Consider the following 19905-nt stretch of genomic DNA (forward strand, 5'->3'; position numbering starts at 1 on the left):
TAGATTAGATAATGTTCTAATTTGGGTATGTGCCTCTTTAAAAATGTTCCAAAAGATCTATGTAGATCTTTTGGAACGCCAGAAGACTTACTGGAAAAAATAGGTAACTCATTAATAGAATATATTTTTGTTGACAGCCACATCAAACCAAGCTAAATTGGCACCTTCTTGGGTGAAGCATCAACACTACACCTTGCCAGGGTTTTTGAATAATTACAGCCTGAGTGTGGGTGTTCCATTGAATTAATAAACATCTAGCTGCATCTTGCTTGTTGCTGGATTTATTTGTGCCAGTACTGCCTTGGTGTTGTCATTCTTATGAGTCATGATCACATATCCCAGCTGCTGCCCAGTGAACCCAGCTCCTGGTGCTTGTTTTGTTGAGAATACTTCTCCAGTGGGTTCTATGTCTCAGTTTGAGTATAACAACCCTGCATGGCTTGGCTGTTAGTCATAGAGTTCAATAAAGGCCTCCCGCCTGGGCACAGGGACCTTTATCCACAGGGGTGGAGGGGTCTGTGTGATGGAGGAGGGGGATGCGGTAGATCTAGATGCACCACCATCACCACACACACATGCACACAACCTCTAAATGGCAATGCAATCCTCTCACCACCTATGGCGTGCCCTCTCTGAAACACAAGCTTGATATGGAAACGACATGCATATGTATGCATGGGACCCCCAGCTCCATGTCCTCGAGCCAACCCAAACCAATAACTGAGAGGCTGCTCTTTAGCTTCTGTGGAAGCTAATTACATCTCTGCTTTATTAGTGCAGAGGTGTAGTTGGGAATGTTTTGCATTTCATATCTCATTCCCTCCTTTTAATGTCAGACCTGTCTTTGGATTCTCATTTGATTTGAGCTGCGGTGGTCTCAAGTAGGCAGAAATCAGACCATTACAGATAAAGTAGCATTCATTTTGTAGTTCATTGTCCTTGTGAAACACAGGGATATCATAATATTGTTAGTGGATTATGTAACTGTGCATTTGCAGTTGTTGCCACCCTGGCTTAACCTGTGAAAATGAAAATTATGTATAACAGGGCTGTGATTTCCCTCTGTAAGGCAAAATCATACCCTGGCGATCTAAAAACACAGCTTTTTTTATTCTTTGGTGATTGCGTGTTGCCCCTCTTTTCAGAGTTTGTTGTCAATACAGTGTTTCACAGATGATGAGGTCATCTACCCACATGGTGCAAACTGCAAAGATGCCACTACACTCTTGGTTTGAAGCTGTGAAAATACTGCGTTTTCTTCTTGACCCGAGTCAATGTGGCCTAAGGCATGTTTCTCTTCAGGACAGTTTAAGTTATCCATGAGGACGTGATGAAGAAAGGTGCACAGCCTGAGGAGCAGCACAGGGTATAATCCTATGTATCCATGCTTGTGTTGTTGTGTAGATTCCCTCTGTGAAGGCATAATTAGACAGAGTGCTTGAGGAGAAGAGGCAAATAGGAGAGAAGGTAGAGGTGTGTGAGGTTTGGAGTTGCTCTAATCGTCTTTGTCAACCTCCCGCCGTGGTGTCAAGTTTCATATCGACTCTCCGTGGTCGCACCAAGGAGCAGGAAGGCCTCTGCGGGGTGGAGTTTGCTGTTGGTGTGTGGCCACATGCATATACAGCAACGCACGCACAAGCTCTGTCGCAACCAACATCAGCGGCATGAACGTAAATGACTGTGGAGGTGAGCCAGTGAGTGGCGAGAGGCCACTCTGTGTGTGTTCTGTGGTTCTTTGTTCCCTCCGTCAAAGCCACTCTGAAAATCCTCCTGGCCTGTCCTGTAAGCACAACACGTCAGCGCTCGGCTAATTCAGCCCAGAATCAGAAGCATTACTTGCCAAGTACAATAATTGTAGGGGGATTTTTCTTGGTGACAACTCACAAAGAAAGTACAGACTCTGAAGGATGAAGGGGCCTCAGTGAATGCAAATGCAATGACCCTAACACAAATGTCCCATGTCTCTGCTAATATCCAGTAACATGTAAATATGAACACAGTAATAAGGCGTTTGAGAAATGGCAAGTCAAGAAAATACAAGCCAAGAAAATACAAATCAAAGTGGTGTGCAAATGGTGCTTTTTTGACATCATTTTATAACCAGATTCATCAACGCTCAGTGCCAATCCTCAGGAGCATCCTTACCAAGCTCTGCCAAACACTCTTCATCTCTCTGCCGGCACAAACACACCCTCAAATGGAATTTTTTTTTTTTTTTTGCCATTTTGACCCAAGCAAAATACTCTGTAACAAAACTAATGCATATTGTTATCCAAGAAATATTTCCGAATAAAAGCAAGGTCTGGGGATATGTTTTGATAATGTTATGACATGAATACTAATAATAGGTTAGGTAAGGGTGTCATGTGCAAGGCTTTTCTTTAATGCCTTAACAGAAACAGAATACTAACCTTGGAGGTGTAGACACAGGAAGACTTCGGCACAGAACTAACCAGCATGAACTGTTCTTAAAGATTATTTTAGGGCTTCTTGCCTTTATTCAGATAGGACAGCTGAAGAGAGACAAGGTCAAGAGAGTAGAGGAAGACACGCACCAAACATGTGCCGAGAGCAGAAACCAATCCAGTACATTGAGGACTATATCATCTGAATATGGGCGCCTGTTCTACCAACTGAACTAAACTGGCGCCCATAATGAGCTTTACAAGGACACAACCTCAGAGGACAGTTTCCTTGGTGGCCTTTTTCCTCTAGCACTCTTAAATCCTGACCAGTTTGCACATCTTCACACCATCATTGGATTTTTAGTATATTAACAAAAGATATCAGAAATCTTACTTGGGCTGATGCTAATATTGGTACCGATATATGCAACAATTCGTGCATAATATGATGAAAATATACAATATGCCGTAACACTGTACAATGTCCGGATGGCAATACTATGCATAATTAAGTCTCTCCTTATTGTGACATTTTTTTTTAAATCAGACATTAAACAAGACAAACAACTGTTTCTACAATAAATGATAGATATATTCATTTATTTCTGCATATAAAGTAATCTTTACAGTGCACAAAATATTTTGTTTTTAATTAGCTTGTACTTGCATATAAAATTCTCCTCGCTTCAATGGGTGTGCAGGGTGGTTTCTGAAAAAGTGCTTGAAATAACAAAAACACATTTTTCCAAGTTCAAATAATTAAACAAGGTGCAGTTCAGATGTGAAACTTTGCCGTTGAACACACTTTAATGTTTAAGGAATGAGGTTAAAAAAAGGAAAGAAATCAACTGAGTTAGATCAATCGTTTCTGCTTAATTGTAATGTGTGAAATTGGGGAATATCAGCAACACCTAACAATGAGATTCTAGACTGCAACCCTCACTTCTTATGGTAACTGTCGCAACCAGTGTAATTTTAAAAGAATGGGTTAATGTCAGTTGTTCCCTTCTATGGTACTGTAGGAACATACAAGATGAGGAAATCCAAGATGGATGACTCCATAGAGGCGACCCTTCCTATGTATGAATAAAAGGCTTATTATCAATATCTTGTTTCATTTTTACCAAGTATGTTAAATCGTTAAAACAATTCTTGCAGACTAAAACAAAACTTTACTTTGGCCACTCTTCTGCTCTCCCTCAGTTTAGTCAGAAACATCTTGTCTTACATTTTAACGTTTTAGTGCAAAATAGATCTACAGTTTTACTTGGCAGAGAAAGCTCTGCTCAAAAGTCAAGCAGCATGCTTTTACTTTAAAGGGAGCACATGGCTAGAAGCCTCCATTTGGATGGATACATTAATGACTGAATGCAATAAAATTAGTTCAAAAGCAATTAATCCATAGTAGCATGAATCTGAATATAAAGGGTGCAACAAGCTTTATGCTATAAAGGAGGAGGCTGGGGAGGAGGAGGTTAAGCTTTGCCAACAGCAGCAGCGTGGTGCATCAGTATTAATGTGAGCAGACATGAGTGAGAAGTACATCATTGTAAATTACACCACTGTGTTGAGAGAAAGAGCTGTGATTGGCTGTAGTAACATTGAGGCGATGATTAGGATCAACTGGCAATCAGCTGATCACGGCTGGGTGTTTGACTAATGTATCCTGCATGAACTAACACTAAGCTTCATTGCATCACTTGCCCTTCTCTCCACCCCTCCCTCAGTGTTCTGACAAGTTGTAGGACAGATATCCAATATCCTTGCAGTTAATAGTGTGTTTAAATAAAATGAGTGAGAGAAGAAGAAATATTAGACCTGACGTTCCTATGTCATTGCATTGCTTCTTAGCACTGATTTCCCATCCGTGCTGCAGATTTGTAAACTGTGTGCATGGTTTCTCAGTCAATGTAAATATTTCAGATGGCTAACAATTTTGTCTGATCTTCAAAAAGCATAGCTCAACTCAACTCAAGCTTGGATTATGGTGAACTAGATGTCAATTATACTCTGTATTTACATGGTCTGAAACCACGTTTTCAGGGTTCAGACCGATTCTAGTCTGGTTGACCCCTTTAAGTGAATACACCCCCAGAAGCTCCACCTTTACAGACTGCTCTACCAAGCACTTTGTGTTGTGTGTGTGTGTAGATTGTAACACTGTAAAAAGCTCCTAAGTGCTAACTGACTCCCACAGTTCATCCAGAACAGCACAGTCTGGTTGGTCAACTTATTGAAGTCTTATTTTTACACCATTACTCCTCTGCACCCTGCACTGGTTCAATATGACATGCTTCATTCTTCATTTGGGAATTTTTTCTTGAACTCCATTGTTGCACATATTTAGCTGTCTCTAAAAGTAGGATCAATCAACAACTTAAAAAAAAAACAATGGTGCTTGCTTTGCATGCTGCTGATGCCTCATGCTTATGGTCAAACCAAGACATGGTCAAACCAAGCCAAGCCAATCAGCTTTCATCCTTCATTTCTTCATTTCATTTCACAAATACCTCGTCTGTTTTCTTCCGTGCTTAACTTTGGAGGATCAAGCTTCTACTGCCTGATGTTAACTGGAAAGAAAAACAAGACTTGGATAAAGGCATCAGCACATGAGTGTTATGTATTTTGCTAATCTTCATTTCTTATATTACAGGGATGATGACGACATCAATGATGTCGCCTCTATGGCAGGGGTGAATCTTAATGAGGAGAGCGCCAGAATACTCGCCACCAACTCTGAACTCGTGGGAACACAGATCCGCTCATGTAAAGACGAGGCCTTTCTCCACCCGGGACTGCTCCATCGACGAATTTTGGAAACAGGTGAGATATTTACCCCTTTCATATCTTGTTGCGTAGAAGAAATGCAGCACATAAACAATTTAACCCCGTCTTTCCAGTCCAAACACAACCCAAAGCTGAGAATCCAGGCTGTTGGAATGATGAAATCCCTATCTGTTGTCTTTTGTGTTCGGAACATGTTGTTTCTGTATTTATAGTGTCATCACTAAAGACAGTTTTGATTTTCTCTCCTTCAGTGGTTCAGACTGAGCCTTTTCTTGTTTGGCCTCGGTTTAAATTTGATACACTTAACAATTCTTTCACCTCCTTTAATGAATTCTTCAGTGGCTGTCTGAACTCACTGGACCCCAGGCACACATATAAATACTTTATGGGTTTGTCTTTTGAAGGCTGGCTGTCAGATTGTCCTCTGGACTAAAGGAACAGAGTTTAGAGGAATGAGACTTGGCAGTGAGATTTTGATTTCTTTCTCTCTTTATAGTGGATCTTGACACTCTGATAGCACGGTATTGCATGTGCTAATCGATACAGGCGGAGAGTTCTTGGTTTGTTTGCAGCATTACATGAGAGTGATAGTGTCTTCATTACCTCTTTTTGCTACCGGCAGTCAATTTTATTGCTTGAAATATACTCGAGGCTCTCGCTGCACTGGGAAACCTGTGAAAACGTATAATGAGCATTATTACTCAGAATAAAACTGCGCCTACTATCTTGCTCCTTTGCACCAGATCAAAAAACACACAGCATAATTCCACGTGACGGGGAGTCTAGCGCCCTCATCTTGTTTCATCTCAATTAAAGTATCTTTGGAGCGAAGCACCAAGGCCTGCAGGTCATGTTTCGTTACGTGGACTCTTGGCATGGTTGTTATCCCGTCACCTTGGGGCAGAGGGGTTGTTTAAAAATATAAATCTTTCCTCAAGGGGGGCACGCAGCGTGATACAGGGCAGGAGGCTAGGGCGCCCCCTGCTGGGGAAGTGGCACTTATGCAGCTTTGTTGTGTCAGTGATTGGCCACTCCACGCTCTCAGCTGACAGCAGTCCGAGGGAGGCTCCCCCGGCCTGCCAGCTCCACTCAATCACAGAGCCTCGGCTGCTCCTCTTCATTGTAAAAGCACAGAGTTGGACTCAGCTTTGCTCTCTCATTCACTGTTGAACATCCTGCTGAAACTTCACTGTGACCTTTCCTGCCCCCTTTTCCCCAACAAAAAGTTGGGTCTAGCATCCTCCTTTTTTATTGTTTCTCTCCTGTCTTGTTTGTGAATCACTACAGCCCCGATTTCTCTTTCTTTTCTTCTTTTTTCTTTTTTTCTTGTTTTGAATACTGATTCCAGGAGAGGATGTTGGCTGCCTCTTTCTATCCCCTTCTTTATTTTCCCCTTTATGTCTCTCTGTGTCTCGTTTCCTCTCCTGTCTTATTCATCCCCTCCAAACAAACACTTGTGCCGCTCTCCTTTCCCAAGCCTCTCTTTCTTCCTCCCCTCAAAACTCTCCAGGCCGGTCCTTTGGCTGTGGAGGAGGGGGGGTCGGTTAATTTGTGAAGCTGCAAAACGACACAACACTCCCCCATCTGAAAAACAAGAAAAGAGGCACAGCTGGAACTCTCTAGAAAAGCTCCTCTAAGTAATGACAGTGGGGTTCACACACACAACTGTGCCTACAAATACTGTTAAGATTAACACATCAGTTTACACACATGGACCAACAGAGCAGATATGCAACAGGCACGACGGGACACACACACACACACACACCCCTAAATCTTTAGAAAACATCTTAAAGCGCTAACTTGTATTATATAATTTACATTTGAATATACTATATTTCTACAGTAATCTATTCTTACACCTTTTCCAATAAAAAGTAACTGATATGTGAATTATTAACCATTATTAAGGCCAATATCTAAATCCTGTGGACAAATGACAGCACTGACACAAATCATGGCTGATTGTATACTATGTGTTTCAGAGCATAATATCATGCAACTTGATCATGATTCACTTTCAAAACAAAGGGAGAGCCTCACACTGTGCCCACATTATGTCAGTTTTATAAGAAAGCTATGTTGACCTGCTACTGAGGAAAACATAATGTCAACACAACCATGTTTAGCCTTCACATCATATGGCTTTGGTAACTCTTGGTGCATCAGAAATGAGAAAACTGTTTGGCTTTGTCACAGGTTTTAGTTTCTATCAGAAGTATAATTTGTGCACAATCCCCTTAATATGTAACAATACCTTGCAGTTCAATCAAAGAATGGATGGAAACATGGACAGTTTAAATTGATTTGGAAAAATTCATAGTGCAATATTTTTTTACCAGAAGGGGGCACTGTCTGAGTCTTGTTTTAGTTACTTGCCATCTGTAGCTATGTAACAGTATCAGAATCTCACGTTATGGTATTTATTGCAGTATTAAAAAAAAACTCAGAACACCAGATGAAGACTTAGAAAAAAAAGACATCTGCATTTATTAAACAACAATTGCACTTTAAATATAAGAATATGTGAAAAAAAGTGTTGAAGGTGTCCATAGTCTTAAAAATGATTGAACATTTTGAAAACTCTTTTAAAAAACGAGAGGATAAAGGAAATAGGATGAAGTATGGGATAATGGAGACCTCTGAGTTCTTTTTTTAAAATAAAATCTGCACCAGCTGGACCTTGTTAATAAAAACATATACCTATTGCACAAAATTTAGTTTTTTCAAACATTCTTAATGCTTCTACCTATTTTATACTTTTGCTCCAGCGTGTGGCACTAATCTTCTAAAACCTTCGTTGCTCACCACTAAATGGCCACAGGTCTTGTGGCGATATATTCCGCTGTACTCCTTGTGATCTGTTGAGCCCTTGTGCTGTCGGGGGGAAGTGGGACTGCGAATGCTTCCTTAAGAGTCTTTTGGCCTGGCCGGATTTTGCTCTTCGGATCTCCATAAATCTTCTCGGGATGATTATTTATCAAGTGGCTCCTCATGTTACTCGTATTCCCCATGAAGTTTGTCACTGTGGTCTGGCAGTGTCTGCATACTGTCTTTTGTTTGCCCGTCACTTTTTCTCCTTTCTCATTTCTTGACAACAGGAAACAAAATGTTTCCACATGTCAGATTTATAATTTGTTGGAGCCAGTGTAGAATCAAGCAAGCGAGTGGAGGGCAAACCATGGTGGGTGTGCAAGTGGCGATGAGAATTTTAGTTTCAACATCCGTTAGCGCTGCTCCACTAAAAACCACACCTTCTGCCCTGAAGACATACCATTTGAAACCGTCACATGGTCAGGATGGGATTTAGACGCTTCTGGTGCTGCAATATTACCGGTACCGTTACACCCCTATCAGTAGCTAAAGTAAAGAGACACACAGACATGAGGAAGCAGGTGAAAAATTTTAGTTAAGTCTTCATTCGGATCAGGAGTGTAGACTGAAGGTGAGCAAACAGCCAACAAGTTAAAAACAGTGAACAAATATTGCAAGAAATTGATGAACTATAAGTTTCACTGTATGGAATGATGCCATATTGTGAAGCTCTGATAGTAACAACATGTTACCAACAAACACTTGGAAGTGGATTTATTTATTTATTTTAAAGATTATTTTAGGGGCTTTTCAACTTGATTTGGAAAGGTCAGCTTAAGAGAGACTGGAAATAGGAAAGAGAGAGAAAGGAACACATGCACCACACAGCGCCAACACCAAGGATCAATTCCACAACTAATGCGACGAAGACTGCAGCCTCTGTATGTGGGCTGTGCCCACTGAGCTTAACTTGCACTAGGGTGGATTTAAACCCTTCTTACTCAGACGGACCAAAGAGCCACAGATATTACAATGTGTTATTGTTTGGGGATTCTTGCAAATAATTGAAATATTAGAGCCAGGTGTAATGACCCTTATTTTCAAAACTGGGGATTAAAATCTTACACAAGGTGACAAAATGTTAAGAAAATTCAGTGCCTTTGTGCCAGAAACACTGGCTGCTATTCTGTCAGAGATTTCCTTGTTTTTGCATTACATACCTGGGATTTTGGATCTTTTTTTTCATTCTTTCTTTACACAAAACAATTCTTTGTTTTCTTTATAAGAAATAATAAAAAAATGTTGCATGTACAAAAACTTGTTCGTTAGAACCAGAATCTAGTTTTATTGCCAGGTACATTTCCACCTACAAGGAATTTCACTTGTTTTTTTTTTAAGTGCAAAAACAAATAACATAGAAAAAGAATAAAAATATTAAGAGACATAATAAAAATATTATGAGACTAATAGGAATGATCTAAGAGGCTAATGGAAATACTAAGACGCCAATAAAATATGAAGAAGCTATTGATGATTATAGAAAAACATAGCAGAGTAAAAGTATTAAAAAAGGATATTTTTGCATGGAATTGTCAAAGAATTAGAATAAAGTAATATTAATTCAGAAATTCATTTTCACTTCTCAGTTTTAAAATTAAAAAAAGATTATTATGAAATTTTATAATGAACTTAATATCATAATATGTATCACAAGTTGAGTGTATACATCTTTACAATCTACTGACCACAAAATAACCAGCTAAACTACTTAAACTAATCTCTCCTTTACTATCTAATACTGATGAAGAGCAAGGGCACGTTAAACAATCAGTCCTTTGCACCAGAAAGAAAAGTTTAAGTGGCTTAAGTGCTTAAATTGTTCTGATGGATTTCCCTTGTGTGAAGGAGTCCATTAAATCATCTTCATGGCCCTTTTCTGAAAGCAGCAACTTCCAACCCTAAAGGGGCCGAAGTGCAAGCAACTATTTATGATTGAATTTATTCATTTATTCATTTTTCTGATCTAAGTAATGTATGTGAACTGGCTAGCCTGTTAGCTTCAGTAACTAATGCAGTAAAACCTATTAATGATGGGTCTCTTTTCACTTGACATGGAAGTTAGCTACATGAGCTTTACGAAAGAGAACTACTTTACTCATTTTAAAGGAATGAATTTTCCCTAAACAGTGGGCTTTTTAACCTCCATTTTACCAGTTTCTTTCTTTACTGTTTTTTAAATTCCTGCTCTTCCCTACTTTTTATCACATGGACTCTGTATTTCCTGGTTTTGAGTCAAGAACTTAGCTTAATGATCAGGGGTACTGGGTGAGCTATGTTGCTCTTTTACTTTGAAAGCAAGGCACTGTGCTTTTTCTGAACATCCCACTAAGCAAATATATCATGCAAGTGTAAAAAAATGACAACTGACAAGCTTGCAAGAAAGTGAGCTAATATTAGTATAGATGTATTGTTGAGGACTTCACCCATGCTTACTGCAAGTCACTTTTAAGAGGGACTCTTGTTGCTGTGGATGCCATTTAGTTCTATATGAACTAGATACCAAAACATCCAGGTCTTATTGTGTTCTTAAATTTCTTTGTTTTCTCTTGTGTTAAAATTGATAAAAAGGAAAAATACAGCCTAAATAGAGATACAAAGATTGTAAAACCAGGGCCAATCCCAGTATCAGTGTCTTATTTTCCTTCATTACCTCTTTGTAGTGCTTTGTTTTTAAGTATCATCTGAGCATGTGATTGGATGTTTTGTTTGTAGTCCCTTCTCTTGAACTTTCACTGCTGAAACTCGACTTGAAACTGCGTGTGTCTGATCTGTCTTTGTCAAACCATTAATGCAAAATCAAAACAAACAAAAATAATCCTCTCTGAATCATCAATACTGTCTACAGGACCAGTATCAGCTGATTCTGAGTTTTGATGGATGTAAAGAGAACCTTACAACACTGAACACATGAAGGCATATGTGTAATTGACCTAAATAAACCTTCTTCAACAAGTGTCTGGATAAGTGGACATATTAATGAGGTATACAAATCCTAAACATGTTGACCATTCTATGTTCAAACCAACAGAAGACCTTTTCATAAGAACTTGTAGAGTTTTCTTGACATTTTCAGGTAATCTAGGTTGTGGTATTTCAGGAACTTATTTTTTAAATGTGAACCTCACAACAGGAGATTTTCTGTTTTGGATGTGCTCTTACACCTCTGTTTGTTTTGGTGAGGAAGTGTCTTTTGTAATGATGACTGCTGGCTGGTTACCAATTTGAATGTGGAAAATAATAGTACACAACAAAGACGCATGAAGATAAACGTCATCACCCTGCCTGCTTGTTCATGGTTAATGTGAAAGACATTTACCTGCTGTGTGGTGCTGCTGGTGCATAAGAGCAAGATGCTGGGTAGTTTTGGAAGAAAAAAATCTGTGTAAAATTTCATATATTTTACCTTTTTAAGACAAGTTTATATCTGTCCCAGAGGTCCCAGAAACATACCTGTGAGGTTTGTTGCTAAAAAAACACTTCAGTATTGGATTTTCGCATGTCTAAAAAACCCTGCTTTTCAGTCCTGCTCAGAATGAGCTGTTTATGTGTCTGTGGCTTTAAACGTTAATGAGCTGTCTGACTTCTCCCTCTCAGGAAATGGATGTGGCTCAATGGATCAGGAGAGAGGGACAAAACTTTCTCTCAATTGGGGAGAGCCAACTAAACCTGGGGGGCAGGGCTTACTCCCCACATGACATCATGAGGGGAAAATCTGGGAACTGCTTGTTTAAGCACACATTTTCTAAAAGGTGGAGAAAGACGGGGGGGGGGGGGGGTTCTGATTCGGGGGGGATTGTGGTCAGGCCAGGGGAACATATTTTTGCTAGAAAAGCCTGAAAAAGTGTATATAATATTGCATAAATTTGCATAATATGTGACCTTTAAGTCTAGGGGAAAAATTCAGCCTATTGTGTTCACTTTTACCCCACTTTAATAGTGGCAGGAAATTTCATGAGTGCAGTGTACTTGAAAATGCTCATTCAAAGGTGATAGGTGAGTGAAATAATGGAAAGAAAAAGGCTGATAGCCATAAACCCCTTATAGTGATGATGCTAAATGTAAATGTCAGCATTTTTCCAATGTTAAACCGAATGCTTATTCTTGCTAATAAGCACTAAAGCCATCATATATCTCATTCTTTTAAGTCTTAATTTGACAAATGTCTGCTGTTTTTTTTCTAAATATTAGGCAAATTAATTGTTTTACCCGATGGTGTTGTATGGTGAAATTATAAAATGCAAATTCATGCATATTTATGTTTAAATGTAGCAAGTCTTACCCCAGTTTACTACTTAGATACAGGGATGTTCATAGGAACTAAATTCCTTGTCAGTTAAACAGAGATTTAAATTCAGACTAGCCAACTTGTCTAAGGTGAGAGAGCACTCAGAAAGCAGTTCAAGTTGAGCACAGTTTATTCAAGATAAAGGAGGGTAACTTTGCAAAAGACATAGGTTGGCCATATTCCATGTCTGTCATCAGACAGATCCATCTTGCATATCTCCAGTCTGAAATGTTCACGCCAGGTCTGAGAATGGACGGACTAATCAGCATCATTTAAGGAAAACAAAGTGGTAGCTACCGGGGGGATGTAGTTTTCATCAAGCCAGTGAATCGCAGCTTCAAGCAGTTAGCTTGAATGTGGCAATAGTAGGAATTGTATTAGAACTGGACAACATTTCTTTATGAAAAGCAGAGCAAAAAATCACATTGAAAGCTTCTCCTGGTGGAAATATGTTTTTGTTCGTCTCCTGACCAACTTCAGCATGAGTTTGAGTCGCCAACTAGCTCAACTGATAGTGAACAATGCTGGGCACGTGTGACTTGTGTTATGCAGTTTATGCTCTGAGGTTGTGTATGACTACTACATCTATGTTTTGTGTCGCTCTGATTGGCCTGTAATGAATGTGATGGACAGAACATCTGTGTAACTGCCCTCTAAATTTCTAAATGGTTCTGTTACCCAGATGGATGTGAAATATTTCCCATGCAATGGCTTTATGAAAAAGTCTATCTTGTTTGTCAGGTTGTCTTGGGCATTTAGTTTTGTGATGAACAGAGTAATATTTTATACTGAGGGGGTTCAGAGCATCTGCATTGCAAACAATGTCATATAAGTTTGCCCAGTGCAGCTAACGTTAGCAGTTCTAGCTAGCTACAGTGCTGTGAAAAAGTATTTGCCCCCTTTCTGATTCCTGATTTTTTTTGCTGATTTATCACACTTAAATTTTTTGGATCATCAAACCAATTTTTACATTTCACAAAGACAGCCCAAGTAAATACAAAATGCAGTTTCTGAATGATAATTTAATTTTTAAGGGGGGATAAAAATCCAAGCCTATAGCTGAAAACAGATGTTTACATACACTATATAAAAAGGCACATAAACTTTTTTTACTCACCGTCTAACTTTAAATCAGATTAAACTTTTCCTGTTTTTGGTCAATTAGGATTACGAAAAATAGTTTCTGTTTGCTAAATGCCAGAATAATGAGAAAAGGATTTTTTTAGACAATTTTTTATTACTTTCTTCAAAGTCAGAAGTTTACATACAATAAGATTACTATGCCTTTAAACAATTTGGGAAAGCTCAGATGATGATGTCATGTCTTTGGAAGCCTCTGATAGGTTTATTGACCACATTTGAGTTAATTAGAAGCACACCTGTGGATGTATTTTAAGGCACACCTGAAACACACTGCTTCTTTGTGTAACATCATGAGAAAATCAAAAGAAATCAGCCAAGATATCAGGAAGAGAATTGTGGACTTGCACAAGTCTGGTTCATCCTTGGGTGCAATTTCCAGATGCCTGAAGGTGCCACGTTCATCTGTTCAAACAATTATACGCAAGTATAAACACCATGGGAATGTCCAGCCATCATACCACTCAGGAAGGAGACGGGTTCTGTGTTCCAGAGATGAACGTGCTTCGGTCTGAAAAGTGCAGCTCAACCCAAGAACAGAAACAAAAGACTTTGTGAAGATGCTGGCTGAAGCTGGTAAGAGTGTGTCATTATCAACAGTCAAACGAGTCCTGTACTGACATGGGCTGAAAGGCCACTCTCCCAGGAAGAAGCCATTACTCCAAAAGAAACATAAAAAAAACAGATTACAGTTTGCAAATGTAAACAGGGACAAAGACCTTAATTTTTGGAGACATGTTCTGTGGTCTGACGAAACTAAAATTGAACTTTTAGGCCATAATGACCATCGTTACATTTGGAGAAAAAAGGGGGAAGCTTGCAAGCCTGAAAACACCATCCCAACTGTGAAACATGGGGGTGGCAGCATCATGTTGTGGGGTTGTTTTGCTGCAGGAGGGACTGGTGCACTTCACAAAATAGATGGCATCATGAGGAAAGAACATTATGTGGAAATACTGAAGCAACATCTCAAGACATCAGCCAGGAAGTTAAAGCTTGGGCGCAAATGGGTTTTCCAAATGGACAATGACCCAAAGCATACTGCCAAACTGGTTTACAAAGTGGCTTAAGGATAACAAAGTCAGTGTTTTGGAGTGGCCATCACAAAGCCCTGATCTCAATCCCATTGAAAATTTATGGGCAGAGCTGAAAAGGCATGTGCAAGCAAGGCGGCCTACAAACTTGGCTCAGTTACACCAGTTCTGCCAGGAGGAATGGGCCAAAATTCCTGCAAACTATTGTGAGAAGCTTGTGGAAGCATATCCAAAATGTTTGACCCAAGTCATACAGTTTAAAGGCAATGCTACCAAATACTAATGAAATGTATGTAAACTTCTGACTCTCAAGAAAATAAAAAAAATTGTCTAAAAAAATGATCTCTCTCATTATTCTGGCATTTAGCAAATAGAAATAATTTTGGTAATCCTAATTGACCAAAAACAGGAAAAATTTAATCTGATTTAATGTTAGACGGTGAGAAAAAAAAAAGTTTATGTGCCATTTTATATAGTGTATGTAAACTTCTAGTTTCAACTGTATCTGACCTGATGTGAAAAAGTAATTGCCCCCCTTGTTAAATCATGAATTAACTGTAATTAACCACAGCTCTTGGAAAGCTGAGTTCAATTTCACTGGCCACACCCAGGCCTGATTACTGCCAGATTTGTTGAATCAAGAAATCCCTTAAATAGAAACTGTCAGACAAAGTGAAGTAGGCTACAAGATCTCATGAAGAAACGCATCATGCCGGGATCCAAAAAAATTCAAGAACAAACGAGAAACAAAGTGACTGAAATCTGTCAGTCTGGAAAAGGTTACAAAGCATTTCCAAGGCTTTGTTCATGCAGGAAAACCCTCCAGTATGGCTGAGTTAAAACAATTCTTTGAAGAAGAGTGGGACAAAATTCCTCCACAGTGATGCAAAAGACTCATCCCCAGTTATCACAAACGCTTGATTTCAGTTATTGCTGCCAAGGGTGGAAAAACCAGTTATTAGCTTCAGGGGGCAATTACTTTTTCACATCGGGCCAGATAGGTTTAGATTTTTACCCCCCCTTAAAAAATTGAATAATCATTCAGACACTGCATTTTCTATTTACTTTTGTTGTCCTTGTGAGATATAAAAACTGGTTTGATGATCCGAAGCATTTAAGTGTGATAAATATGCAAAAAAACAAAAAAAAAAAGAATCAGAAAGAGGGCAAATACTTTTTCATGGCACTGTAGCAGTGCAGCTAATGTTAGCAGTGCTAGCCCTACCAGCCTTGAGTCCTCCATGCAGGTGAACATTTACATGCCTGTTGTTAATGTGTTGCTTCAGCCTATATTCAAGTTTAACCTGACACAGCCTACATGCAATTTGATCTCCTCTGCTTGATCAAAATACTGCCAAACTGTGCTGCTCCTACAAGATGCTGTTCATTAACTGTGCTGGCTTACTTCCAGGGAGTAGAGGGCCCACTAGTTACATCCATTCTATGGCTACAGCCCTGGCTAGTAGAGGGTGCATGCCTTACAGTTAGACTGTAACACTGGACCATCCTCGAGAAACAACATAAATGTGTTATTAATTCTTTGAATCAACCAGCAATTCTGCTACTGATTAGTGAAGATGATGTTCTGTCAGCTAGCCCTGCCATGCAAATGTGCAAGTAGAGCTTCTTTCTGTGTCTCTCCACGTATATTTCCAATATCAGATGATCAACAACATCATTTGGCAATTGCCAATGATCTGTTAATATCTGCAGTTATTCTCTTCACGTTCCAGTTTGAAGTTGCTGAAATATTTCAGTAGTACCAACAGTTGGGTGCACAGGCTGATTTTTCTCTCTGTAGTACAAAGACGCTTATATGGATAAAAAAGCAAAAAATCAGTCTAACTGGAGATCTTTGAAGCAGAGTTTTCTTGTTATAGCTTCTTTCTTTCATGTCATAAATGAGACAAATGTATGAAAGTTGTCCAGTTCATTAGTCTGTTTTTATCTACATTACAGGGCTCTGTTTCTGAGGTGATTTGCCTCAGTAGGAGTTGAAAAGCAGTTGTTTTCGCTCACAGAAATGTGGCTCTTAAGTCTCTTAAACTTTCTTTGAAATATTAATGTCCCTGAAAGATCTTATTTTCAGAAAGCAGAAGCCTATTAGTGTTTTTCTTTGACCTTGTGACATTGCCACATGTATTGCCACTGTAATTATAAGGCTAACAGGGCTCCCTCCATCCATTTCAAAGCCTGAGCGGCTGAGGAGTATATGTATTGTTCAGCTGATTTAAATAATTGGTGTGGTTTACTTAAAAGGGTGCCAGAGAGAAAATTATGGTAATGGAATAATTTAAAAGGAAGTTGGAAACAGATAGTAACCCTACCAAAGTCTGTCCTCCTCTCTTTTGTTATGACTTCAGATGAGTTTTGCTCCAAGGAAACTAAATTATCCTTCTGCTATGAAAAGAGATGGTCAATGTCGTTTACACTCTCAGAGGAGCTTAGCTAGTAAAGCTACTCTGGAATTTGCACTAAGACTGTGAAACAAATTAACTTTTTTTTCCCCATTTCTAGGATTTAATTGCAGAGACGAATCCAGTTGCTGTTATGTGTGTGTCAGTACAGTATGTGTGTATGAGTGGAGTTATTGAATGAAGAGTGTGTGCTTGCTCTGAAACAATTACCTTCTTCATCTCTAACTGTTGTTTCCTCAAAATAGAAAGTGAAGTAAAGATAAAACAATCACTTTCAGCCTGTTTATCTGCTTTTAAATTAAAAGAGAACAATACTTTAATTTTGAATCAGGTGAGTGGTGTTTTCATTTTTGCTTAATAGGAAAACTGAATGGAAAATCTTTTTTATTTGGGTTATGATTTGAAATCACACTAAATGCACATCTTGTTTGAGAAATAAATGTGGGATCAATAATCATAGTGTAATGAACTGCTGTATTAAACCCACATGTATGTCGTTTGCAGCCAAGAAGTTTGGAGTCACAGAAGTCCCTATGGAGGCAGTAACGTTCATCTCACATGCAACACAGTCACGGCTTCGTACTGTGGTAGAAAAAGTCTCGACCATCGCACAGCACCGACTGGACTCCTGTAAGGTAAGAAAAACCCCAACACATTCACAAACATTTACATATACTGTACTGTACATGCAGATATCTGAGTTTGCGAAACAGTCCATGTGAAAGCCAAGGGAGCTTTCATATGGACTGGATGGTTGTCCTTCTGGAATTTAAGTTACTAAAGGTTGACTCCAATAAAGCTATAATTCAACTGTTTTTTTTTTTTGCAAATAGTCTGAATACTTATATAAATGTGATTTTTCTTTCTTTTTTGTTTTTATAGATTTGCAAAATATAAAATACTGTTTTCTCTTTGCCATGGTGGGTTACTTAGTGTAGATTCATGAGAATGAAAATTTTTTTTTTTTTTTTTCCTTTTTTTTTTTTTTTTTTTTTACAGTAAGATCAGGCTGCAGCTTGGCAAAATTGAAAAAAGGAAAAGGGGTCTGAATACTTTCTGAATGCACTGTGTACCTGTGCAAGAGATGATGACATAGTTGTTGAAAAGCATTCAGGGTATTTTTCTTATGACCCTAATCAGGTTCGGTCAGTTTTCTACAAGGACCTGTTGTTGCTAGTCTGAGTAAAAATTGACTTTTTCAGGTGCTGCACGCGGGCACCCTGACCTCAGCCCAGCCCATATTTGGCCTGAGCACAGATACGTCATCATGCTGTAATACGACACACTTACAGAGTTGGCACAAAGGAGAAATAGAGGGACTGTAGTTAACGTACTGACTTTCTGGCTTATTTTTAACTGTTTCGGTCAGTTACAGCCCTCTAACCCTCTTATTGTTTAAAATGTTTGTCAAGAGGAGTAGTCGTAACAATTATACTTCACTTCCACATTGAACACCCTTGCATGTGCTTGAGCAATTGTACTGCTGATGCCAACTTCTTCTATCTGTGCCAGGGCCAAGGAAGCATACCCCGCTTAAGCATACCGGGAACTCACAATAGACAATCAAACGGGACGTTTTGAGTCAAACATACTTGGGCCTGGTATGGATTGCCTAGTGTGAGTGAGCCCTTAAAAATACATGCGAACATGTTTGTATGACTGAAACAGTACTTAGCCTAATTTGCTGAAGCACAAAACCAGGGAAAGAGAGAGAACATGTCATGTGGTGAGGACCTGCAGGTAAGGTTTGAGCCTAGGCCACCTGGTTGGAGGACTGTAGCCACTGTACATGTGGTGTGACCTAAACATTAGGCTAGGCCATTGGTGCCAGAGGGTTGATTCACTGTTGCATGTAAACACCACAGTCGGCCCCAAACTGGCTTACGCATTTTGTGCATGCTCCATGTTTCCAAAGTGTGGCAAACAACAAATATAAAAAAAGCGATGTAGCAAACGTACAAAATATAAAAAAGCAGTTGTCAGTTTTCAACACTCCATGTATTACCAGTTTGCTTTTTACAAACTTGATAGTCGGTTGTTTGGTCTGTGACATACTGTAATAGGTCAATCAGAAGGATTTCAAATAGCAATCAGCTGAAAAGGGGTGTATGACTGTTGGCATACTGACACACTTTTCATGAAATCCAGTCTCCTGAGGTTCTTGTATATTGGGGCAAAGACAACAACCTCAATAATTGTTCTGGTGCAGCTTTAACTCAACCTTAACTCAACTGTGTATGCAAATGTACAATGGGTAATACTTAGTCCTTTGTCTCAAGCAGGGGAGTTAATTGATTAGTTTGTTTGCTGACATCAGAAAGGACAGCTCTTTTATTAGGCATGCTGAAGTGATGAGGCATGGTAAGTAAACAGATCACATTCAGACAGGGTATTAAATATTAACTTGTTAAACGTCAGTCTGATATGCTTTTTTCTCTTCAGTCAGTCCCAGCCCTCTTTGAAACTCACTGGCTTAAAACTGAGGAAGTGTTGACATATTTTTTTATGGAGTCATCTTGCATAGATACATAGTTACAGAACTAGATGCAGAACTAGTTGCAGGCTTGCTCAAATCCAAGTGAGCCATCCCTTAGAGGGCAGTACAGTTAATCAGAAATTTATTGATATAGCAATTTGAGCACAAAGTCTGAATTTACAGAAATAAATATGATGACAATTTTATCTGGACAATCTATGATTTCTCTTTCAACATGTCCAGATTTTACACAATGTTGCTTTTTTCACATCTTTTTGATGCTGTAAGATGACACTTTTGCTTGCTATCAGCTACTGTCAGATTGAATTGAGCTAATTAAATGGTAAACAAAATGTTTTGTTATGGATTTGATCTCAAGAGGGTCATGTTGTAAAACACGAGTATCATGTAAAACGAAACAGATGGAAGAAAAGCAGATAGACATAAAACTGAAACTTTTGTCTTGATTTTATGTAAGGGTGCTCGC

The 19905-nt window shown here is 39.0% G+C and overlaps 1 protein-coding gene across 5 annotated transcripts in view; it reads left to right on the plus strand.

Moving 5' to 3' along the window:
* Positions 1-19905, plus strand: part of si:dkey-219c3.2 (transcription initiation factor TFIID subunit 4) — a 152407-nt gene that overhangs the window by 58589 nt on the left and 73913 nt on the right. For all 5 annotated transcript variants that reach the window (XM_041793668.1, XM_041793686.1, XM_041793659.1 and 2 more), the window contains 2 exons: positions 5059-5228; positions 17447-17577. In XM_041793668.1, coding sequence (XP_041649602.1) covers positions 5059-5228; positions 17447-17577 — 301 coding nt within the window. The remainder of the gene's footprint in view (positions 1-5058; positions 5229-17446; positions 17578-19905) is intronic.

This window comes from Cheilinus undulatus, linkage group 1 (genome assembly GCF_018320785.1).
Source record: "Cheilinus undulatus linkage group 1, ASM1832078v1, whole genome shotgun sequence".
NCBI classification, from domain to species: domain Eukaryota; kingdom Metazoa; phylum Chordata; class Actinopteri; order Labriformes; family Labridae; genus Cheilinus; species Cheilinus undulatus.